Source organism: Thamnophis sirtalis, unplaced genomic scaffold (genome assembly GCF_051295495.1).
Source record: "Thamnophis sirtalis isolate CommonGarterSnake01/CBP01778 unplaced genomic scaffold, rThaSir2_p1.2 scaffold_3, whole genome shotgun sequence".
NCBI classification, from domain to species: domain Eukaryota; kingdom Metazoa; phylum Chordata; class Lepidosauria; order Squamata; family Natricidae; genus Thamnophis; species Thamnophis sirtalis.
In genome coordinates, this window is record NW_028261383.1 from 149956749 (window position 1) to 149982467 (window position 25719).

A 25719-nucleotide genomic window follows, 5' to 3' on the forward strand; every position below is an offset into this window, starting at 1 on the left:
AGGACCAAACATTCTGTCCCTGGAATAGGATCTAGTATTAGGGAGGTTGAAAATAATCAACTTCGTCATCATAAACCATGTGGCTCAGGCAGCATTTGCTGGAGAGCCCTGGAAAAAAAAGATTAATAGAATCCCTATTTTTGTACACTTTTCTTTATGTGATGAAACTGATATGTCCAAAGGAAGGCCTCACGTTGCTTTTTTTCTGTGTTTATTTTTTGTGAAACACAAGGCGGGATTGTTCTGGTGTAGCTGCTGAGACATAGATTTATATAAATGAAAATCCCAAAGGTGTTTTTTCAGGAGGCAACTGGACTTTCTGTTTTTTCTTTGAAGACGTTTTACTTCTCATCCAAAAAGCTTCTTCAGCTCAGCACTCCAAGAAGCTTCTTGGATGAGAAAGCCAAACGTCTTCAAAGAAAAAACCGAAAGTCCAGTGGCCTCCTGAAAAACCACTTTGGGGACAACCATGACCTGGATGACTGAGAATCTCCATAGAGACAACTGAGAATGTTTCTGTAAAAACCTCAGCTTCTCATTAGTTTCCACAGCACATCGGGAATAGAGAGCTTTGTTAATACATTCCTCAAAAGGTTGTGTATCTAAGCACTTTGAAATGAGACTTTTGTTGATTTCTCAACTAGATCGCCATGGGCTAAAGGAGCCAAAGAAGGTTGAAGACCTCCAGAACCGCATTGTCAGTTGCCTTAAGGACCACGTGACTTCCATCACCAGTGAGCAGGTACAGCCCAACTGCCTCTCAAAGTTATTGGGCAAACTTCCTGAGCTCCGCACCCTTTGCACTCAAGGCCTGCAGCGCATCTTCTACTTGAAGTTAGAAGACCTGGTGCCCCCTCCTCCAATTGTGGATAAAATATTCATGGACACGCTGCCGTTCTGAGGACAAGGTGGAAGGAAACCACAGCCACCATGAATCAAACGGTGCTTTCTTTGGGGGGGAGAGTGGCTTTGTTTGGGTTTCTCATCCTGCCTCCTACAACCACCAAGGCCGTCACCATTTATCTCCCTCGGAGGGAGAGGAAAAAACTGGCAGAAAGAATGTTCTGCCCTCTTCCATCCAGAGGGACGTTTGCAGGGACATTTCCAGAGACATTTCCAGAAGAGTGTTTTCAAATGTTAGTCCCGTGGTTGGAGACTGAAAACCATAAGCACTGTACGCGCCCTTTCCCTCTCATTCCCCTTGACGTTTAGAGGTTACCAGGACATTAAGAATTGCCATGTAATTCTCTCTGAACATGGGACAACTTGGAGTTTGTATTTTTATTTTTATTTTTACTTGTGGGGGAAGCCCTGTGTGCCTTCTCGGGTTACGTGCACAATCCCTAAACAATGCTGCCTTGTTCCAGGACCTGCCAACAGCTCTGTGTGCAATCCAGCACCCCTCTTCCATAGTGTTGCATGGAGCCACTGTCTGTGTCACAAATGGAACATTTACATTGATTTGACAGTTGAAGGCCAGTTGGAATTTTTTTTTTAAAAAAAGGTTGCCTTCTCTTATTTGACTTTCTCATCAGTCCTGGATTACACCCCCAGGTTTGGCAAGTGAAGTTTTCCAATCCCTCGGCCTAGAAACTGCTTGCATCCTGTCCTTGGTGCAATTGGGGGGTGGGGGTGGGAGTAGAGTTCAGGGAGAGTTTTGCCGTAAATAAGCATATGTCCCTCCCGCCTTCTGCTTAGACAGTGGCTGTTTTGCTCTGTTGAGTAATTTCTGTGTAAAAGATGTATATAAGAAGAACGATGGGTAGGCTTGTAAATACGGAGGAAAGGAAGGCTCTTTGTCTTGAGCCACCAACAGTTGTGTATCGCTCTACACCTGCAGGACATCTTCTGTCTTTTTATGTAAATAACTTTGTATTGTAAAGTCCTCCATTTTTTGACATTTATATTTGTCTATCCCTGCTTTCCAATTTCCAGTATGTGACTTTTCCAATTATTAATATATATAAATATATATATTTAATATATTGAATAAAAAAGATTATCCAGGTAGATGTAACTCTTAATCCCACTTGTTTATGTGCCTGATCATTTATATGCCAGAGTAGCCCAGGTTCTGTGGAACTAGAGAATTATGTGCAGGGGAAAGCATGGCCCTATATACAAGACCAGAATAGAAAGGAAAGGGGAAAAAAACACAACTCTAAGGCCAGAGACTAACACTGTTTCCTATAATATTTTATACTTTTATAGAAAGCAGTGATAGGGTTTTTAGACAACCCTATTTGGTGCTTGGGTGATCAATTTGGGGCCTTTTGCACAGAACGTCTAGTCTAGAGAATTCCTGGAAGCTTGGCATTCAGACAAATTTGCCATCAGCAAACACATAGAAATAAATCTTTTTTACACGCCATTCAATAGAAATAAACCTTATTTACACACCATTCAAAAGAGACAAGATAAAGCTCAGATGGAAACAAAAAAGAACAACGCATTCTCTCCAGAACCTTATGCCCAGATAAGCACGGATTAACACCAGACAAACAAACAGAAAACAATACCCGTTTTCACCCTCCCCAGGCTTCAGGAATAATCAAGGAATGACCAAGGAGAAAAACCATACTCCCATCAGTACTGACAGGGCAAACTAATGCATATAAATAGGGAGCAAACCCTATACGTACTAGCATTGATTATGTTACCAAGACGCTTCATCATTTGCAAGCAAATAACTAAGTTCAGAGAGTACCAAGGACTTCAGAGGGCTGTCTGTGCAACCCCAAACCATTTGTGATGTGACTTTCACACTAATGTTCTGCTTTCTTCAGTGCTTTCAGGTGCTGTAGGTTTCATAGATTTGCTGTAAGCCACAGTTTGTAATCATGTTTTTGAATAAGCCAAACTGATATAGCTACAAACAATAAATTTTAAGATTTTAATATACAATGGCTGAGTTTGGCTTATTCTAGCTTTGCATATTCTCATTCTGGCTTTGCATAGCATATAAACCCAGCTCTTATCCACATCCATTTAATGCACATTCACTCATTTGCATGTATTAGCAAGTATACAACTTGTTTTAAAATACTGGAGCTTTTCATGATTTGCTTCTGTAGGACAACTTCTAGAAATATTTCTAAAAATATTGTAATATTTTGCTATTTTAAGGTTTTCATGTTTTTTTTGAAGTCATGGACAGCCACTTTTAGCTGATTTCAAACAAGTATTTCAAGTTAAAAATGAATCCTCGTACTGCCTTAATCTCTTTGAAGATAAGAAAAGCTGGAGAATGGGCAAACATTACTTGGAATGAACCAAATAATAGATTTTTCACCACTGGAAACTCTGGGTAGCATAAATTACCTCCACAAAACATCGTTAAGCAGATCCAAGTTCAAATCTGGAAATCCAAACACTTGGATTGAGGGGGAAGTCAAACTCCACAACCTATACCAAGCTGAGTTGATCGGCTTACCTTTTTAGAACTTGATATGATTTAGCTGAGGTTACTTCTCTCTTCTGAACTTTGGCATGAAAAAGGGTGGCTAAAGCAGCCCCACAAAAATAGGGTGGCCAATGCTCAAAAAAAAATTTACAGACCAAAATTTCTCCCACCTGTCCATTGAGCCTCCAACTCTAACTAAGCCATTGTAAATTTTTTTTAATTATTAAAAAGAGGAAAAAGAAAGAAAAAGAGACCCATCAGCCTATTCCAAATGTAACTAGAGTAACTGTTCGTTACCTTGGTGATCTATTTATGTTTTGTCTTCTCCTTTTTGGGAGGCAGGGAACATTCTGCGTGAATATTATTTGATTGTATTTTCCCCATGTTTCATACAAATTTAATAAATCATTGTGGTCATTCAGTCAGCCAGATGTTTAGACTGCACTGGGCATTTTCATTCCCCTATCAAGATCTCCCCAAGAACCTGAGATAGGCAAACGTTGTTGTTTGATGGTGTTAAAGGTATTGTCCCAGGATGTAAGCTGTTCCAAGTAAAGCTGCCTTTTGCAATTGACCGGTGGTGATTTCATCAGTGCTGACCGTGTTCCAATGGTGCTCCAGTTGTTTTGTGATTGTACCCAAAAAGCGTATTATTACTATTAGTACTATCTTTGCTTTCATTTGCCACAGTCATTCTGCTTCAATTTGCTGGTCTGTTTTGTGATATTTTTTCAGTTCTTTCCCTTCTATTCTGCTGTCTTCAGGTATTGCAGTGTCCACTATTCCAACTTTTTTGTCTTTCTTATTGACAGTTATTAAGTCTGGGGTATTATGTGGCAGGTGCTTGTCTGTTTGAATTCTAAAGTCCCAGAACATTTAGCTTCTTCGTGTTCATTACTTCCTCTATTTTATGGCCCTGCCAGTTCTTGCTTGCAGCTAAGTAGTATTTCTTGCAGGTATTGTTGCTATTTTGTCATGCCATTCTTTGTAGTCAGTCTGTGCAAACTTCTTGCAGTAGCTAACATTGCTTATATAGTGGTCCATTATTTCTTCAGTTTCTTTGCAGAAGCGGCATTTGCTGTCTGCCCAATTCTGGTTTTGTATGCATTTGTTCTTAAAGCTTGGTCTTGTACAGTCAAAATTAGCCCCACTGTCTCTTTCTTCAGCTTTCCTGCTCTTAGCCATTGCCAGGTTATCTGCTCTGCCTGCTGTTTTTTATTTTTATTTTTTGTTTTGACCTACTGGCCATGTAATATTTTGCTCTGCCATGTCTCTTTTTCTATTTTTCATTTGGTCTTGCTTACTGACCCGTTATTATTATATTTTTAAAACACCTTCTCTGCAGGTAGTAAGTACATTGTCACACATGGGATAGGGGGAAATGGAAACCTTTCTCCTTGTTTATGCATGATAATGCTTGCAAGAGTATTATTAAACCTCTTCTGGAACCAGAAATGGTACAAACCAAAATTCTCCCAGTTTCTTCTATAATATATAGAATCGCTTAGGGGCTGAAAGCCTTCCAAGATATCCAGATGAAAACATTATATGTAGGGTCTGCTCTGTTTAAATCCAAGTCCCTGCGTGGGTCAATCCAAGACTAATATTGGGTGCACATTATTTCCCCCTCCATCTGCCACCAAAGGAGCAACTGTAGGGTTCTTCCTGCAAGAAAGAAAGATAGCACTTAGAATAACAAACCTGAATGGAAGCACAGCCCAGCATCTCACCCTTTGGCCAAGAGTGTCTAGTCTACTGGGTAATTTGCCATATCTCTATTACAGTGTTTCTCATCTTCAGCATCTCTATGATGTGTGGACTTCAATTCCCAGAATTCTGGGGAGCTGAAGTCCATACATCTCAGAGATGCAGACAGCAGAAGTGGTATTCAGCCAGTTCTGACAGGTTCTGGCGAACCGGAGTGGGAAATTTTGAGTAGTTCGGAGAACCAGCAAATTGTCTGCCTCTGCCCCTGCTGCCTCCCAGCTGATCTTCTTTTGTTGCCCTGAACAGGAGAACAGAGCTGGAAAGCAGGTTAGTGGCTTGGGGAAGGAATGGGGATTTTGCAGTATCCTTCCTGTGCCATGCCCACAAAGCTACACCACGCCCACAAAGCCATGCCCACAGAACCGGTAGTAAAAATTTTGAATCCCACTACTGATGCAGAGGTTGAGAAGCACTGCTCTGATGAGACATGTCTTTCAGTAAAGAAAGATCAGGTAATATTCAGATTGGTCTAAAATCTCTTTGTTTATTGCTCTGTTTTCCTCCAATATTGTCAAACTGATTCCTCTTTTCTACCTCTTCCATCCATTCCCTGTTCTTTGTTTTCTTATGTTGTAAGCCTGATGGCAAGAGCTTGTTCCTATCACCATCATTATGACACAATTGTTGTCATTATAATTCAAAGTGCTTTGGGAGATTATATAGTGAGAGAAGTCTTCTTACCTACCTATTTATGTCATTCAAAAGACAGATACAAAATTAATTGCAAAATTCTAGTAATATCAAGGGTACTTCAAATTATGAGTTGAGTATCAAACGCTTACATATTATCGGTGTCATGCCTGGACATGATTTCCTTGAATATATCCATTATAGTTTTATCTTGTCCTTATTTATTTGGTATATACATATTGGGAATTCTGCCCTGTTTTGGCTTGTTCAGTAGCTGAGCTTCACCACTTCAATAATATAAGTCATTATCCTTACAATGAGATTAATCCACATTGTCTTTCCAATGAGATTATTCCAGGTTTTCTGAATAGCATCAAACCACAGACTTGACTAAGGAGAATGAAGTATCTCTTGTCATCTTTGCTAGAAAGCCGCCCCCCCCCCCCAGTCATGTTGGTTAGAAGTGATGAAGTTCAGTAACCTGTAGGACACCAGACTGTAGAAAGAAGCCCTATAGAATTTGTTACAATAGTCCCCCATTGTTGCTATGATTTGCTTGTTGGAGTGTTCAATTCTTTGGAGAGGAACTTAGCATGAACGTTTCTAAAAGGAGCCACACCATCTGTTTGGAGAGAGTTATGGTCATGGCATGTAAGCAGAGGTGGTATTCAGCAGGTTGTGACCAGTTCTGGAAAAATAGTAGCGGAAATTTTAAGTAGTTCGGAGAACCAGTAAATACCACCTCTGACTGGCCAATTCCCCCGTCTATTCCCTGCCTCCTGAGTCCCAGCTGATTGGGAGGGAACGGAGATTTTACAGTATCCTTCCCCGGGGTGGGAAGGGAATGGAGATTTTATAGTATCCTTCCCCTGGAGTGGGGAGGGAATGGAGATTTTGCAATATCCTTCCCCTGGAGTGGGGAGGGAATGGAGATTTTCATAGTATCCTTCCTCCGCCACACCTATCAAGCCACACCCACCAAGCCATGTCACTCCCATCAAGCCACACCCATAGAACCGGTAGTAAAAAAAATTTAACCCAACCACTGCACATAAGTGTCACTGAGAAGACCATTTCTATGCTCAACTCTCTGGGGAGTGAGACCCATTATGCTTTTGAGTAGAGTTCCAGGGGCTACACTTTTTAAATGGGCGAGATCAGAATAAATAAATGATTTAGGACAAAAATTTAAGTATATGTATTCTAGCTTCAATCTAAGCTTAATTAAAATTAAATTACACTAATTCCAGTTTATTCCATGCACATTATTGATGTCCTCTCGTGACCATGACTGATCTTGAAAAACCTAAGGTGGGTCAGATCTGGGAAATAAAATTAAGAAATCCTGAATGAAGTTCAGCAAACTATTTCCGTGTGGTTGCCAACATGTAACCCGTTTTGACATCACCAGCCAAGCCGGTTCATAGGAAACAGCTTAGTTTTACCACACTAAAAATAATGCTAAAACATAACAGGCCTCGCCACCTTTGGCCTACATCATATGAAGAGAATTTGAGCTACTGGATATACATCAGACGCACAGGCTACCCAAAATCTACCCTGTGGATAGGGCTTACCCACGTAGATTTTTTTTAAAGCACCAAGGAGCTATGTGGGGGGAAAGCCATGAGACCCTCCTGGGTCCTGAAAATAGACTTTCAGCAAAGTCTAAGCAGGTCACTATGCCAAACAAAACCCGCATACACACAATGGGCTTGGCAAAGCATCTGTTTGCTACAGAGATTCCAGCCATGCCCCCACTAGATTTCAAGTAGGCAGCCAGACAGAAGAAAAGGCACCCACTCTCTTGGGATCTGAACAGTCAGCCAGGAGTAAAACAAAACAAAAACAAAAACAAAAAAGGCAGTCTGGTGCCTATAACACTTATGACCTTCTTTATGGTTAAGTTTCTGGATTCTCTCTAGTTTCGGGACCCTGTTGGCTGTTTTTTGAACTGCTCCCACTCTGATTTCTTTTTTTGTTTTCATCAAGCCTTTTCCTATTCCAAAAGATCATCCCTGTGTGATAGAACCACTGAAATGCTAAGCAGCGATGAACTTTTGTCATCCGGGCAGGACTTTTAAAAGACTCCCCGGCATCCAGAGCAGAAAAGTCACTCCTTATTACACTTTGCTTCTTGTGTCATCACCATTTCTTCCCTTTATTTTTTTATCCCTGCAGTTGAAGTTCCTTCCATCTCAATCCCTGATGGCTTCATGAACCTGTCTGTACATTTTTCATGGAGATGACATTCCCCTGGTTTGCCAGTGCCACTTTCTGGGATATCGTTTTCACTTTCCCAGTCTAGTCTGCAAGCCTGGGATTTATCTTGTTCATCCATCCAAGACCCTGCTTAGCTTCACATTTTGCTAATTAGTGTCAATCTATTTGACTGAGCTGGTGCAGAATGCGGCCGTGAGAGCAGTCCTCGGCGTCCCAAGGACTGCCCATGTCACACCTATAGGGCCCGTTTGCTTCCGTGCCCTATTCAAGGTGTTGCTTATCACCTTTAAAGTCCTTCATGGCATGGAAGCAGGTTACCTGAGGAACTGTTCTTGTCCCAATTATATCTCCTCTCATCCAGTCAGGCAGAAAAGATAAGCTATGGCAGCTTATCTAGGCAAAGTCTGTGTAAGAGGGCCTAAATTCACCGCCATTGCCCCTACCCCCGTGATGGCAAACCTATGGTACACGTGCCACAGGTGGCATGTGGAGCCATGTTTTCTGGCATGCCAGCCATCAGCTCCAGCGTGCATGCACATGCTGGCCAGCTGATTTTCGGCCTTCCGGTTGGCTCGCTGGGGCCGTTTTTCACCCTCCCCAGGCTTCAGGAAAACCTCCGGAGCCTGGTGAGGGATCGTGCACATGCGCAGGTGGGTGGTGAGGATTGAATTGGTGTGGGCACGCACGCAAGCACGATAGTGCGCACACACACAATTGTGGCATGCCATAAGAAAAAGATTCGCTGTTACTGCCCTACCCTATGAACATTTTACCTCCAGTGATGCTGGTTCCCACTATCCCAGCCTTCTGGGAGAGAGTGAAGACTTGGCTCTCCCAACGCATGTGGGGATCAAAGACGGTGTACAACCTTGAGGGTGGTTGGAAACCTAAGAGCTCTCTCTTGTCCTTGAACTTATTTTTCACCCTTACTTTTATCTGTTCCGTCGTTTGGTTTTAATTCTATTTTAACTGTATCTTTATGAGGAGGATATTATGACTTTTTAAAAAAAATTCTGTAAACCGCCCAGTCGCTTATATAGTGAGATGAGTGGTGCCTACAGTTGAAAAAAAAAGTTGAATAAATAAAAAGCAAACCATAAAGTGACCATTGCTCATTGTATGGATCCTGGAGCAGATGTTCCCACTGGTCCTCCTGAAACAGGGCCTGGAGGCCCTTTGCAGAAATTGGAGCCGCTCCCTTATTGAACAGTGTGTTTGGGGTGGTTGCTTTGGTACAAAGTGGGACTGAGCCCATCTCCCCAAAAGAATAAAGCCTTTTTATGCTTGGGCAGCAATTCAGTGCCAGGAGGCGGGGAGGATCACAGGATGGTGAGCCCCTGTGGAAACTCTGATGCCCTTGAGCAGTAAGTAATATCTCCTAGGCAGCAGCTGTAAGTCTCACCACCTGTCGTGCTGTTGATTTGTTCTCCCCAAAATAGGCCAGCCATCATGATCTCTTCACTTTCCCCCCCCTCCAACACCAATGGGAATGATTCCCTACCTGGCAGGGAATCAAAGGTTCTCCAGTATCCCTGCCTGGTGTGGCCCCCTCACGGGGAAAGGGTTTCATCAGGTCGCTGAAGAATGATGTTTAAGCACAGGGAGGAAACAGGCCAAGGACTATGTGACTCACCAGCTTACTCCCTGCTGACCTGTGTGTGTGTGTGTGTGTAGAGATGAATTCTGCCTTAGTAGGAAAGGGTGGCTTTGCAAGCCCCCAAGGGCTTCAACACAACTGACTGCTTGATGGCTATTGCCCAGCCTCCTATGGAGACCACACATTTTTTCCAGTTTTTTGGAGCAGTTCCCAAAAGCTACTATAGGAAATTGATTAAGAGTTCAGTGGCTAAGCAGCTGAGTTAAGAAGAGCGAAGCTCTTGGTTCAAATGGCTCCTTTGTTAAGAAGCTCCTTGTGCTCGGTCTTCATCCTCCCCCCTCCCCCCAGTTTCCAGCATGAGAAATGTGGTTGTATGTGGTTGTGTAGCATGCATAGTCACTATTAACTATACATTCCTCAGTTAATCCATTTTGGGGGGCTTTGGTGCAACACTAATCATAATCTACATACATAGAATTTTGCATTAAAAATATTAAAAGGGGTCGCTTTGCTGTTTGTTCATCATGTGATGGTGGATGGATGGATGGATGGATGGATGGATGGATGGATGGATGGATGGATGGATGGATGGATAGATAGATAGATAGATAGATAGATAGATAGATAGATAGATAGATAGATAGATAGATAGATAGATAGATTTTTATGAATGTAAGCCGCCCAGAATTACCCTGTGAAGATGGGCAGCCAATAAAATGTAATAAATAAATAAATAAATAAATAAATAAATAAATACATACATACATACATACATACATACATCATACATACATACATACATACATAAACAAACAAACAAACTCTGACAAGCCCCTTCCCCTCTTGCTTGCTCCTCCTCTTCCTTATTTGATTAATCTAAATGCTACGGCATCACGAACAGCCCCCTGAAGAAGAAACAGCTCTCCAGGACCTCAAGATCCCCCATTGCCTTCCAGGTGAGATGATTCAGCAAGACTGAATATTCCATCAATCCAGGAGACCAGATGAAAGGTGAGCTTTCCCATCCAGCAAGGTGGCGCAGTGGTTAAATGCAGCACTGCAGGCTACTGCTAGATCAGCAGGTCAGCGGTTCAAATCTCACCGGCTCAGGGTTGACTCAGCCTTCCATCCTTCCGAAGTGGGTAAAATGAGGACCCAGATTGTTGGGGGCAATATGCTGATTCTCTGTAAACCGCTTAGAGAGGCCTGAAAGGCCTATGAAGCGGTATATAAGTCCACTGCTATTGCTATTGCCAGCAGGACAGGCTGTCAGCAACTTCCCAGGTCTCAGAATAGGTTGCTACTGGTACGCACCAGTTCGGGCGAAATGGTAGTGGAATGTTGGCCTGGGTCAGAGAACCAGCAGCGACCCAAGCTGGCCACGCCTGTGAACCGATTCCCTGGTTGCTGCTGCGTGGGTTTTTTTTGTTTTTTGTTTTTGGTTTTTTTGGTGTTTTTTAATGTTCTGTGCATGCGCAGACCTATTTACAGGCAACTGTGCGCGCACACGGAGCACACACAAAGCGCATGCACACTGAACCAGAAGTAATCCACCCCTGCCAGGTCCCATCTTTTTAAGTCAGCCTGACTCTGCTAGGCACATTGGTCCTTCCCAAGAGCAGGAATGTGCTCTTCAGGGCAGGGCAGTGTCAATGCTTTTGGCTGGTGATCTGCCTCAATTTTTTTCCAACACCAGAGCACACATGACACCCACAGCAGGATGTGATTTACTTCTGGACGTGATATCCAAGTGGAGACGATATGAGTGTGCAGAATGAAAAAGGCACACACACCGGAAAGAAAGAAAAAACAATGCAAAGGTTATTTTTAGTAACACAGATGTTGTTATTCTTCAGGGAGGGTGGCTAGAGAGAAAATTCACAAAAGGAAGCTTTTCCTTTCCCAGTTCTTCTCTTCAAATGCACCACAGGACAGATGAAATAATAAATAAGGAAGAACGACTGCCGATTCTTGTATTGATTTTTTAAAAACCAGGCATGTCAGATGGGTTTGTCCTCACGTCTCCCTAACTACCGCATATATGTGCCCTGGTAACTGTTCTTTAATGCCATGTCTCCGGGTGTTGCCTTCGTTTCATCCCTCCCAACGCACAGCTGAGGCAGCTAAAAGGCCTTGTTAGCTTCTAAAGTAGTGTTCTCCGTCTTCCCTTGACATAATTTTGGCCAGGGATACACGACCTGGCAGGCTTCCCCAGCAGTGTGGTTGCTGATGAATTTAAGGGGCTGGGATCTGCTGATCTTCCACTGGCTAGTAGAGGCTGCTGTAGATACGTCTCCGCCTCTGGTCGCTGGCCATTGCCCTCTATGGCCAGATTGACTCAGACGGCAGGAGAAACTGGACCCTTGGCTTCCACAGTGGCATCTGTCACTATAAAGCCAAATGGGTATTTTCAAAAGGTCTATCAGATCTTATTTGGCTACTTACAGATACAAGTTCCACCCTTTTTTTTTGAAAGAGCATTGGACCTACCCGTATTTTTTGGAGTATAAGATGCACCGGAGTATAAGACACATCAAAATTTTGAAAGGGCAAATTAAAAAAAAAGTTTTTGCATTCTGCAGACCTCCCAAAAATGGCCCGTTTTCCATTTTTTGTAAACATAAGGGCATGCCTAGCCTTTAGGAGCCATGTAGGGTCCTGGGGGCTGGGGAGGGCAAAAATGAGCAAAAACCAGCCAATTTGTCGCTCATTTTTGCCCTCCCCAGCCCCCAGGACCACTCTGGAAGCCTCCTAAAAGCTATGCACAGCTATTTTTGCAAAGGGGGCAGGATTTCAGGAGACCAAAAATGCTGTATTCAGTGTATAGGACGCACCCAGATTTTCACCCTTTGGGGGGGGAGGTGCGTCTTATACTCCAAAAATTACGGTATTTTTTTAAAATGCTGTTGCTTAAGTTGTCCCATACTAAAACTGTAAGGTACAATTTGGCTTCTGAACAAGGAAATCGGAATCTCGGAACCAAGCTTACTTCCTTGCTTCCTCCCTCCCTCCTTCCCCTCCCTCCCTCCGTCCCTCTTTTTCTCTCTCCTTTCCCTCTATCCAAAATAATTTTTGGCACTAACAATAGAGTCTGTCTCACTGTCATGTTCTTGTCATCAAGACACATCCGCTCGGTGCTTGGAAGGGAAAGAACAACCGTATCCTCTGGCAATGGGTGTACAAGGATTAGAACTAATGGGAGCAAGGAGCACCAGGATGACAGGAACCATTCTAAATTTGTGAGCAGACTGGTAAGCTGGTAAGCAAGGCAAGCACACACCCTTAGTCAAGAGGGCCATGCAAAGTGACTAGAAGACAAGCGTGCAAAGACATTGTGTTGAGAACCAGCAATGATGTCCAGGTCTTCATAGTTCAAAAGTCTTCGGAGGGGGCTAGAGTTAGAGGGAAACAAGCAGATTATGGAAGAAAACAGCCAACAGACTCAGCAAATAGCTCCACTGTCCTTTCTTACTCAAAAATCAGCAGCATTTCATCACTGTTGGAATACCAGCCAGTCAGGTATGTTTGTTAATCAATTCATTAACTGACAATAGGCTGCCCCAGTCCATATGGACTCTGGGTGGCAAACAACGATTACAATATACAATGAATTAAAATAGTGGAGCAACAATTATCATTAATTATGATGGCTGCCCAAAGTTGACCAGTGGCCAAAAGCCTGCCAGAACAATCCCAATTTAAACTACAAGAATAGTTGGGAGTTTCCTGTCATTCTGGGATTAAATATTCCATAAAGTGGGGAGGATTGATTGGTAACAAACTCTTGTTTATTTACTCTGATTTACTCTTCCATTTCATTTTTTATAATCTGTCTTAACTATGCACACCATGCAGGAGAATGCTCCTCTGTGGCCTCTGGAGCCTCTGAAAACCACAGGAAAGCATGATCCATTCTTGTGCGATTTTTTTTTTTTTTGATGCCCCGGCGATCACATGAGAGCACGGCCCTCTAAAGAGGCCATGAAGAGCACCATCCATTCTTGCATGGCCGAAAAAGCCTCACAAGAATTTAAACCGCAAGGAAGATTGGGCCCGCCTATACTTCTCCAATTAAAAGTCCCATAAAGGGGAGGGAGGGAGGAGACTTGGTTGATGACAAATTCTTCTATGTTACTTCTCCTTCTTTAAATAACCTATTTTTAAATATGTTATCTTTATCTGCTGTGAAATGGATGTTAGGGAAGCCATTCAAGAGCACACCTCATTCTTTCGTGGCCTTTGCAAAAGTCCCACAAGAAAGTGCTTTTGGGAACAGTTGTTGTCAGGTGAACCAGTAATGGTTTTCTCTTACCTTTGCTACCAGTTCAGAACCGCGACCGCTCGCAGGCGGTGCTTCTGTTCATGCACAGAGCGTTCATGAGGATGTCTGGGCAGGTGGGTGGAGCCTCCTGTCGCTGCCGCTACCAGTTTGGAGCGAAACAGCAGAATACCACCTCTGGGGTGAACGTCTGGCTAGGTGGCTCAATGGCTAAGCTGCTGAGCTTGTCGATGAGAAAGGTCAGCAGTTCAGCAGTTCGAGTCCCTAGTATAGGTCTCCTGCGTGAGTAGGGGGTTGGCCCAGATGACCTCCAAGGTCCCTTCCAACTTTGTTACTGTTAACTCTGTGTGTTGGTGAACACAGGCTGATCTCCCAAAACATCACAGCTTCTCTCTCTTCCTCCCCCCCCATTTAACCTTTTTAATTGAATTATAAAATAAAATAAAATAAGATATAAAATACAAACATAAATAGGAGAATGGTGGGGAGGAAGAGGGGGAAGAGAAGTGAGGAAGGGTAGGAAAGAAAGAAAAAGAAACATTTACTTCCGACTCTGCTTATTTTTACTCTCTGCAGTAAAATAAGAAATAATTTAACATCAAATCACATTTTTTTTGTTTTTTCTTAATAATATAAAAAAGCCATTTCTATAAAGATTTATCAGTCTAATCAGTAAATCTCTTTACTCATGGCATATCTCTTGACATGTGTATCATAGGTTCACCATCATAGATCTAAGACCCGCTTCCCCTCTCTTAAATCACTACACATTTGGCAGCTGCTTCTCCGAGAATGCTAGCTGGGAATCTGGCATCTGGAGGGCACCAACCTAGGGGAAGATTTTGTAACATTCACAGATGTTCGCAAGGAAGTAAAGGAGGCAAATGAAGAAATGTATAAGGTACTGACAGCAATCAACATGATTTACGATGTGAATTATGTATGTACTAATATGAGACATCATGGCATAATTGCTGCATTTGCAAAATGACACCATGACACAAGTGTTGTCATTTTGACAACAGAGCATTGTACATACATACAATTTTTTTCAGTAAAGAAATTTTAAAATGAGGGTATGTGTGTGTGTGTGTGTGTGCCATCAAATGCAAATAGAAAAAAAGTCAAGAATAGATTAATAAAGAATCCAAGATAAACTACAACAGGAATGTTCTTATAGGTTAGTATAAACATGTTGTTATCTTCAGTATTGCCAAATGTAATATCCAGTAATATCTTTATTATAACTTACAAAGCAATGTTTGATTGAAGTTTGCATAATAAATCCCGGAAAAGCTCTGTAATTTTTAAAATGATACCATACGAAAAAGCACTTTTCAACTGCTTGTGTGAAATTGTTAGCGCATCTTCAATCAGAGGATACATTCTGGAAAAATGCGCTGATATTTTGTGCATTCTTGCAAATCTCACCTACAGTAACCTTTTGTCAATAAAGACTTCTAATAAATGAAGCACTGAATTTAAATATTTGGGAGTTAGTGCATTTGTCTGCTAGTTGTGTTTCAATATTTCACAATTTCTCTTCATTCCACTCTGAAGCAAATATGTATAATCTACTACTACTACTCCTCTAATAATTACCTTTTTTTCTATTATCACTGTTTTCCTATTTATCAACTCAGTGAGCAATAATGCTATTAAAAAGCTTCCAGTATTCTAATTCATTTTCAGTATCACCTTCCAAATAACACCACCATCCTGTTAGTACATCTTAGGGCAAGTTGAATCAATGTGATTGTTTCTTTGGATCAACAACATCCGAATTAATCCTTTTTTGATAAAGGGCAAGGTATATTTTAAGTAATACAGGTATACTATACAGGTATTCCTCAACTTACAACCATTCATTTAGAACCATTCAATGTTACAACAGCCCTGGAAAAAGTGACTTGCAACTAGTTTTTGCACTTTTGCAGCACCTTCATGGTCACATGATTTGGGTGCTTGGCAACCTGCACTTATTTACAATGGTTGCAGATCCCACAGTCATATGACTGCTGTTTGTGACCTTCCCAATCAGCTTTTGATAAGCAGAGTCAATGAGAGAAGCCTGGTTTGTTTAATGACCACAAAATTCACCTAACAAGTATGGCAAAAATGGTCATAAAATTGGGTGTGACTCATTTAACAACCTTTTTGCATAGCAGCAGACATTCTGGTCCAATTGTGGTCTTAAGTCAAGAACTATAAGGTCTAACTTTTAGGATTTTCTGCTTAATATAATTCTTATACCTCCCCTTTATTTTTTTAAAAAATTTCTATCATTTTTAAGGTTAAAAAGTAGTGTAAGGTTTCCTGCCTAAGCAGTGGATTGCACTAGAAGTCCTCCAAGGTCCCTTCCAACTCTGTTATTCTATTCTATTCTATTCTATTCTAAAATGTTGTTCCATGTACAGTATGCTAACTGTGTGGGTTAATTCAATGAAATGAAATGAAATCACAATTATAAATAATATGGTAAAACAATGATGTCAGTTCGTGAAGAAATGTTGATGGTCATTTATGTTAGACATTTGGACACAATATGCAAAGACCCAGCCCTCTGGAGAAAGCTGGAAAAAGTAGAAAGAAAGAGAAGAAGAGAATGACCAACAGCAAAGTGGATAGACTTGGTGACAGTGGACAGGAGTGCGTTGTTGGAATACGTGATCATGGAGAGGAATCTATGTAATCATTAGGCGTCAAAAACAATCTGACAGCAATCAATCAATTATATTTAGCAAATTAACGAGCTTCTTAAATTCTTCAACGTGTTGGCTGAATACAGCCTTGGTGGCTCTCATTTCTGGCAAGTACTTCCCCACCCAATCAACATGTTTCAATGTGACCTCAAAAATACATGTTTCTCTCCTCCACGGTGATGCTATTTTCGACATCGTTTGCAAAAGGAAGAAAAAGGAAGAAACCCCACAGATTTGACTGAGCAATCCAATTGCTTCAGTTTTCAGATGATCACATTTTCTCAAGGGGAAGACACTCCAATTAACGCGAGAGGCAAAGAATACTTTCTTTGTCTGAGTGCTTAACTCTGTCTGAATCCAAGTATTCAATCAATCGCTGAACCAGCAATCGTTTGAAAGAAGAGCTTCTGTAAATCCAAGCAACATGTCCCCCGTTTTTTATATAAAAGCCATAACAGCTGTATACATCTAAACATTCCTTTATGTCTCAACCAACAAATCCAGCTAGATTAAAGCAACGAAGAAACAACATGTTTTGATCAAGATTTCTGAGAGAGAAGCTTGATTACCCCAGGACATGCCGTTCATAACAGACACCCCATCATATGGCTGAGCAATTAGCTTGTAAAAATGTAAGCGGAAGCTCATCAGCGTTAAGAAACATTCAGATGTCAGAACAGTTGGTGAATGCTCTAGCCTACCCACAGATATTTCATGTTTCATGTTTGCCAGGCATCAAAAAGCAACTGTTAACTTTCAGTGCCTTTGCCTGTGCTGATCACAGCACGTGGCAACACTCAGCTGACTTTGCCTAGGCCACACTACGTGGGATTAGACCAAAGGTGGGCTTCAAACATTTTAGCAACGGGTTCTCTGCCCGGTTAGCAATAGCAATAGCAGTTAGACTTATATACCGCTTCATAGAGCTTTCAGCCCTCCCTAAGCGGTTTACAGAGTGAGCATATTGCCCCCACAGTCTGGGTCCTCATTTCATCCACCTCGGAAGGATGGAAGGCTGAGTCAACCTTGAGCCAGTGAGATTAGAACCGCTGAACTGCAGATAGCAGTCAACTGAAGTGGCCTGCAGTACTGCACCCTAACCACTGCGCCACCTCGGCTCCTTGGTTGTTGTGTGGGGCGTGGCCATAGTGGGTGTAGTTGGCCTCCTGCATCACAGTGGGGGCATTTTTGCCTCCCAGGCTCTGGAGGCTTTCCTCGAGTCTCTGGGAGCGCAAGAACAGCCTCTCCCGGGCTCCAGAGGCCCTCCAGAGCCTAGGACTTCTGGGAGGCCCGTTTTTCACCCTCCCCGAGCCTCTACGCAGGCCCTGTACTTACCAAATGGGCTGCGTGGGGACTACTGGAGGGGAGGGGCAGGATGGGCAGGTCCAGCCAGGGGTGGGATTGGATGGTTCTCCAAACTGGGCAGATTCTTAGCTAGAGGTTCTCCCGAACCTATTCGAACCCACAGCAGCCGATCCCTGGATCAGATGTGGTTAATAGTTAGATGGGAAACTACCTGGAAAGATTAGAGCTGTAGGCTAGACTGGGTATTTAAAAAAAAAAAGACAGCAGTCAAAGACAGCAATAATAAACCACTTTTGTAACACTATCCTGGATACTTCTATGCAATCACCCAGCATCCAATGTAACTCCATGGAGACATCACATTCACCTTCTTCTTTCAGTCAGCAAATCAACCCCAAGTACTTTCATCAGCGCACTCCACAAGATACTGGTTTTGTTTTGTTTTTTAGTATCCTTTGCTTGATTCACCAAACTATGCATGGTTTCATTTTGGATTTTAGAACTAGCCCACTTTTCTATTGGCAGAGATACCTGCTGCAATCTCTTGTATTTTTCAGAATATGTTCCCACAGAATCTTAAAAATAAGCCCACATGCCCTTTTTAAAAACACTGATTATTTACGTGCTCAGTCATCCCTGAAAGACAATTGAATATAACAATTAGAAATGTAATTATTTCAGCAATTGAACAGTATCTGCTGCTATTTTAGAGAGCCCAACTTAAAAAAAATAGTTTCTCTGCTGGTTATGATCTTTGCTGCTTGGACAAAATCATGTGTGGCCCTTCTGTGGGCTTGTGATGCTGCCTGCTTTGAAAATTCTTTTTCTATGCTACGTTCTTCTTAACAGTATGCCCTTTACATAATTTGTCACAAAGACTTTTCTTGCAATTTAAACACACTATCTGTATCAAATGAACATACCAGAATAAATAAAATCTTCATGTATGTTCAGACATTGAAGATGCTGGATATGATGAGAAGTAAAGCTACCCGGATTTATTGTTGCCTAAATTGGGTTGTGTGTTTACAGCACCAACCATTCCGTGGCTTGGTTGCTTTCCAAAGCAGTGGTAGATATGCTAGTAACAAATGATGAGACCGACACAGTGTTTTCTTCATCTGTTTAAGGTGCAGCTGCTTTCAAATAGCCTTGGATGGGAGTTGCTGAGTTAGAGCCATTTCCGTCGGAAAAAATTAGGACGGATGTTTGCTTTGAAGTCATGGTAACGATAATGGGGTTGGTGAAGTTGAGATTGGCGCTTAGCAATTAGAGATGTGGAACAACAGAAAGCAAAAGCTCTTCGCAATCTACCAAGCCAATCCAAGGTTGCAATGCCGAGCAGAAAGAACCAGGTTAAAAGTGCAACAGACCTGGCAGAGTGTAATTTCTAGGCCTAATCAAAACTGCTCGGGTGAGATTTCCTCATCTCCACTCAGATCTCACTGATTGTTGCTCCTCCCTCCCCTCTTTTCTTTCTATGCCCTTCCTCCTCCAAAATATAATGTCAGAGAAGATCAGGGAAATAGGCCACAGTGGAGGTCATTGAAACATCCCACCTCTAGACTTCATGGTCCCATTACACGATAAGGAAGTAGTGTTAAAATATTCATGACTGGGAGAGACATGGGAACAAGGTCAGCCAATGAATAGGCATAGCAACTAAGTCAGCCAATGGGAGCTTAAACAGATCTGAGTCTGTGCAGAGAATTGAAACAGAAACGTAAGCAGTCTGCTGCTCTGAGAAGTAAACAAGCAGTCTGTCTGAGCTTGTCTGCTGAAATGAATCTAACTGCTTGTGTTTGCTTGTAACTCTCCTGCCTTGTGTTTACTTGGAAGAACTACCTGTTGGTATTGTACATTTATTCATCTATTCTTATGTATATAAAGAAGTTAATGAATCCAGCTGAATCAGTTATCCGTGTGTGCTTTCTGGATTTAAATTTTGCAACAAACTCTGATAAGTAGGCCACTGCAACATATGTGCCATCCCGCTCTCATTGAGAGTTGAAAGAAAAGCAGATTGACTCATGGGCAGCTGTGATGGGGACTGATCTGTGATGGGGACTGACACCGATAGCTGGACACTGATTTGTACCTTTGGAGAATCAGAAGGAAAACTTCATCTGGCGAAGATATCTTACCATTAGTCCCTTGGGTATTTAGCTTGTCCCTGCAGCTGGATCCTGAATCATCCTGGGGTGTTCAGCTTTGTGGGTGTAGAATGTTCCCTTCTTTCTCGTTTTGCAACAGGCAAGCCAGGAAGGGGGAAGGCATGTCCCATTGGCCAGCCATGGGTCTCTGCGTTCTGGACAAGAGCGGCATTGAGGTCTGAATGGAACAATGTGTGGGTGGGAAGGGACATAAATTGAGAAGCAGATACAGAGCTCTTTGGTGCTTCTAGGCTAGAAAAGATTTGGCAGATTCTTGCCCAAATGCATCAGGGTGGCATTTTTCTTCTGTTTTGACAGAAGACTCCAGAGAGATAAAGCAGAGACACAACCCAGAGCCTGGTAAGGAAAGAGCTACTGCCTTTGAGACAGTTCTTTCTGAAGCAGGAGGGGTGGGGAGGTGGAACAATCTACAGAACAGTACCGCTGCTCTTTGTTTCCTTCCTAAGAAAGGGGGGTCCTACTGAATGCGGCCCTTTACCAAGCTCTGAGTAATGCTGAGCCAAGTGGAACTGCTGATTCTGCACCCCATGACTTACACATAATTCTCCTGTTAACACATCTCAAGATAGCATTTTATTTTTTGCTGCGCTTCTCAACAGATCAACTCTCTGGATTTATGGTGAACTTGGACAAGAGACACTTATTGTCTTCCTTCCACTTAGCAGGAAGTGGGGTACCCAGATTTCACAGGTCTGCAAAAAAATTTTTTTTTCGAGAGCTGTTTTGGTTATTCCATGTAACCTTTATGTTTTTTGGTGCGCTGAATCCAAAAATGACCTCCATTTTGTCATAGGACATCCCGTTTCCTGACAATTTAGGTAACTATGATAAATAAGGCAATACCTCAAAATAAATGGAAATAGACATAAAATTAAAGTTTTATTACAATATTTTCATGAAAATCCTTTTTTGAACTGAAATGAGCTCACCTACACACACTAAACTCGTTTCTTCTTCCTTGTGAGGCTCCTCTTGGTGCATTTACGCTTGTGAGTAGTATCTGGAATGTCTTTCTGAAGCATCCAACAGTAGTCTGCCATCATTGTAATGCTCCATTTTCCCTGGTATTTCCTTTCCATCTCTTTAATGTCTTAGTGGAATCGTTCACCTTGTTCCTCACTCACAGCTCCCAAATTTTCAGGAAGGTAGTCAAGATGGAACTGGAGGAAATGCACTTTCAAACTCATCAGGCAACCTAAAGCTTGAAATGCTTTCAGCATTCTTCCAACGATCTTTTTGTAGTGAGGATCTTTGTTATTGCCTAAAAATTTCTGTACAACTTCTTTAAATGCAATTCACCCTTCTTTTTGAGGATCCGTCATGGTATTGACAAACTCTTGATCAACTATAAGCCTTATAATGTCTGGTCTGACGAACACACCTTCCTTCAATTTTGCTTCCGACAGGCATGGAAACTTGGTGACCAAGTATTTGAAGCATTCTCCATCTCTTGGAAGTGATTTTACGAATTGCTTCATCAATCCCAATTTTATGTGGAGAGGTAGTAGAAGAACTTTATGGGAAGGTACCAAAGTTTATCGGAGGACATTTTTTTCACCGACTGTTAGCACCCTCAGCTGCCAACTCTTCTTGGTCCAGTGATTTTGTCGGTCTCGACTGTCCCATAGACACAGAAAACAAGGGTATTTGGTATACCCAGCTTGTTGCCCGAGCAGCATGCACAAGGCCTTCAAGTCCCCACATATTTGCCAACCATGATCTTCATATTTAAGTTTACGAAGAACCAATTCCAAGTTCTCGTAGGTTTCCTTCAAGTGTACGGAATGACCTACAGGTATGGAAGCATAAAAACCATTGTGGAGTAAAACTGCTTTGAGACTTTGAAGAATCTATAAAAAGACGCCATTGCTCTGAATCATATTGGATTTTAAATTGACCCATCAGACCTTCGACATCAATGCAATAAACCAACTTGTCTTCCTGGGCGAAATAAGGAATGAACACCTTTTCACGATGTCTAAACCATGAAGATGACACTCCTAGCAATAATAAATGCCTGCTTTTCGGCCTTGATTCGAGTAACTCAGCGGCATCTTTGGGAAGATTCAAGTCTCTTACCAAATCATTCATCTCCTCCTGAGAAAACAATTTTGGTCTTGTATCATCTTCAAAGTCAAAACTTGATTCATCATTTGGTTCAGGTATGACTTCACCTTCATTGGAGCTAGGTATCTCTTCCAAGGTAGCAGGGGGCTTGGGTACTGGTATATCTGTGCCATGGGAAATGGGCTGAGTGAAGATTGGGGTATGAAATGGAATGCTTCCATTTGGAATTAAATCCTTTCACATCGCATGAACAAAAGTAACAGTCATCACTATGGTTCGTTTGCTCTCGCCATATCATAGGAATCCCATAACGGAAAGATTTTTTCTTACCCTTGAACCAGTTTCGGAGGTCCTCAACACACCGTTTGTATACTTTATGAGGCGCCCAAACTTTATCTTGATCTCCAATTTTTAGTCCAAAGTATGCAAAGTATACTTTTTTCACAAAGTCTGTAATATTCTGCTGTTGCTTCAACACTGTATATTCACCACAGATGAAACAGAAACTGTCTGGTGAATTAATACACTTTCGTGGTGCCATAACATAATGGTTGAAGAATGACGAGCTAACATGAATTGCGATGAAAAAGTGTGAACAGCCTAGAACCAAGAACCTGATGATGATTCGTGCACAAATGTGGCATGCAGGAGAGAGCAGCTCTATGTCTGTACACGAGACGTCACAGTGCTGGCCATGCCCCTGCACTGACCGGAGATGCTGCTATCTGCCCTGTGTCTCCCTCCTACTGGATTCTTCAGGAAAGATTAACCCCTTCTACCATTAGAAGCACAGACTTAAAACTTGCTTAGCTTATGTATATATTGCTGACCATCAGATTTACAGTGCTATATTTTTTTTACATAACTCGGACAAACCCTTTAAGGTTTTTTTTGGCATTTTATAACTTAAATGCACTTATGTGAATTAATTAATAGTAATTTGGTTAAAAATCCATAATATAAAAAAATACCAAAAATTAAAAAAAATGATAAATTTGAAGACAATTTTGCATGTTGTGGCAAATTATGATGTCTAGGAGTTTTTTCAATATTTTATTTGTTTTCAGCACACCAAAATACATGGAAATTAGATGAAAATAATCAAACAGCTTTTTAGTCGCAGAGCTGTGTTTTTGATCATGCACTCAGGCACAGATTCACACACTCACAGTGGGCATGAATTGTCTGTGTATGTCCATTAATATGAGGTCTGGCATTGCATTTTTCCCCCAAGCCAGGGCAATGATGAAAAAGTAATTTTGCTTGTGCTTAAATGCTCTTCTGTAAAGGGCGTGTCTGCCAGCTACTGTACATACTGTACTTAGAAGAAACCTGATCCTAGCAGGATCATGCATGGTGGAATAATTCTATTCCCATTCAGAGCATCAGAGCATTCATTTGTTCCCCACCGAAGAAGTGGCTGCCCTGAATGGGAACAGATTATCTCCATGTCTCTGAGGGAAAGGCCCCAGCAGTAATGCAAAAAAACGAGGTTTTTAAAAGCAGGGAATCGCTGCTTCAGACAATGGAATAACAGACAATGGAATAACAGAATAACAAAGTTGGAAGGAACCTTGGGAGGTTCTTCTAGTCCAACCCACTACTCAAGCCGGAAATCCTACACCATTTCAGACAAATAACTGTCCAATTTCTTCTTTAAAACCTCCAGGGTTGCAGCATCCACAAATTCAAGTTGTTCCACTGATTAATTGCTCTAGATGTCAGAAAATTGTGGGGTCCTTGGTGCTCTCTGAGCTTGCTTGTTTTCTTGCAGACTTTTCATTACCCAAACTAGGTAACACCATCAGTGCTGATTGTTATGTATTGAATATATAAATTGTGTTAAGCCCTGCTAAAGTGAAACTAACCTTTGGATGACCCTAACTGTTAACTGCAACTGTTTTGGAGGGAAACTTACAACATTCATATTTGGGTGGGTTTTTTCAAGTACTATGATTGGTTAACACCCTGTGGGCCCAGAGTATAAATTACAGGGATTTGCCTGCTGTTCCTCAGTTCCAATTTTGAGTCAATAAATGTTGTTGTATCTATGCTGGTCTGTTCTTGCCTACTGAAGCCCACTACACAATACTGATAATGTTGCCTAGTTTGGATAATGAAATGTCTGCAAGAAAACAAGCAAGCTCAGAGAGCACCCAGGACTCCTCATGTCAACCCTACAAATATTCTCCTTTATTAGTGTCAGGAAATTTCTCCTTAATTAGACATTTCTGCCGGAATAATGAAGTAAGGTAAAAACAAATCATGATTCCAATTTCAGAACCCCGAGAAAGGGAGGTTCCTTCTTCATGCTTAGAGCACCTTATTTGATTTGACAACTTCCATGCCACAGTTGCTCCAAAGCCTTTGGGAGAGCTTAGGTGGTTATATGATCACCTTCAAATACTTTTGCTGACCACAAACCTGGAGGACCAGGAACCAAAACTGTTGCCCAACCAGCCGCAGCTGCTGGAGTGAGAGAAATCTCCTTGTGCAGAAGAAAAATAAGTTGCTTGTTTTCCAACCTACCTTCAAATTGATGTCTTTATCTCCCATTGTGTATTCCTGATTGTAGGCACAAGATCCCTACAGCCATTGAGGAGGAGCTGGACAGGCTTCTAGACATGCTTCGCCTTCTGAAGGAGCCGGAAGCCATTTCCCTTTGAAATATGAGTTTCACAGTGGTTTCAAATACAGCCGAGCCAGACATCTTTCTCACACCCAGAGAGGTGAGAAGCAAGAGACAGATGGCGGAAATCTTTCAGCTGGGAACCAAGCAGTAGGCAGCCACTGATCGCAAAGGGCAGAACGAGAGCTACTCAGGATTAAAACTTGGGGACCAACACATAGAGGCAGCAGCCAGCTCTTAGATGGAGAATGTCTTTGTGTATATGGCTCCCTTGTTCTTTGTAATAAACCTACTTATTTAACCTATTTGTGTGGCTGCTTGGAAAAATGGAGCTAGGAGAGAGTTTAATTGAAATGATATGAAACCATGAGAACAGTGTCCTTTTAGCTAGGGCCAGATGAAAGCCAACTAATGGCCTAAGCGTAGCCCAACAATGGAGCTCCTCAGTCTTTCAACTGCTTAACTGCCCAGACATTAAGACTCAACAAGCACTAAGAACTAAAGTTGAATGTGATAGTGAAATAGTTAAGGGTTTGATAAGTAGGGGAGAAAATTCTGTGGAATCACCTCCTTCCCTTGATGCTCTAAGTGTGTGTTTATTTTGTATAATGTTCAATCCAGGGCTGCTTTTAGCTTGCTTTCAGAACCTAGCCACCGTAATCTGTAAACCATGGTTTATAGTATAGTCAGCCTACCTCTGTTACCTTGAGGAGAGCATCCTTAAGGAAGAGAGAAAAGAGTCACAGTGGGTCTAATCTGGAGGGATGAAATGCTGCCCTCATTCCCCTCTTTCATGGATGAAAATGTGGGCTCTTGCCTACTCCAGAGGGACTCCATGGGTTGAAAAATGGGTGCAGATAAGTTACACTTTCTATACCTCTCGTTTATAACATAGACTGCTGGGAGATTCTACTGAATTGTGCTTTATACAATAAGCCATCAT

At 41.9% G+C, this 25719-nt stretch overlaps 1 protein-coding gene across 4 annotated transcripts in view; it reads left to right on the forward strand.

The window, feature by feature from the left end:
- The window catches only part of NR4A1 (nuclear receptor subfamily 4 group A member 1), a 46218-nt gene extending 42393 nt beyond the window's left edge, over positions 1-3825 (forward strand). For all 4 annotated transcript variants that reach the window (XM_087710384.1, XM_087710385.1, XM_087710386.1 and 1 more), the window contains one exon: positions 645-3825. In XM_087710384.1, coding sequence (XP_087566510.1) covers positions 645-901 — 257 coding nt within the window. In that variant the 3' untranslated portion in view covers positions 902-3825. The remainder of the gene's footprint in view (positions 1-644) is intronic.
- Positions 3826-25719: the final 21894 nt, after the last annotated feature.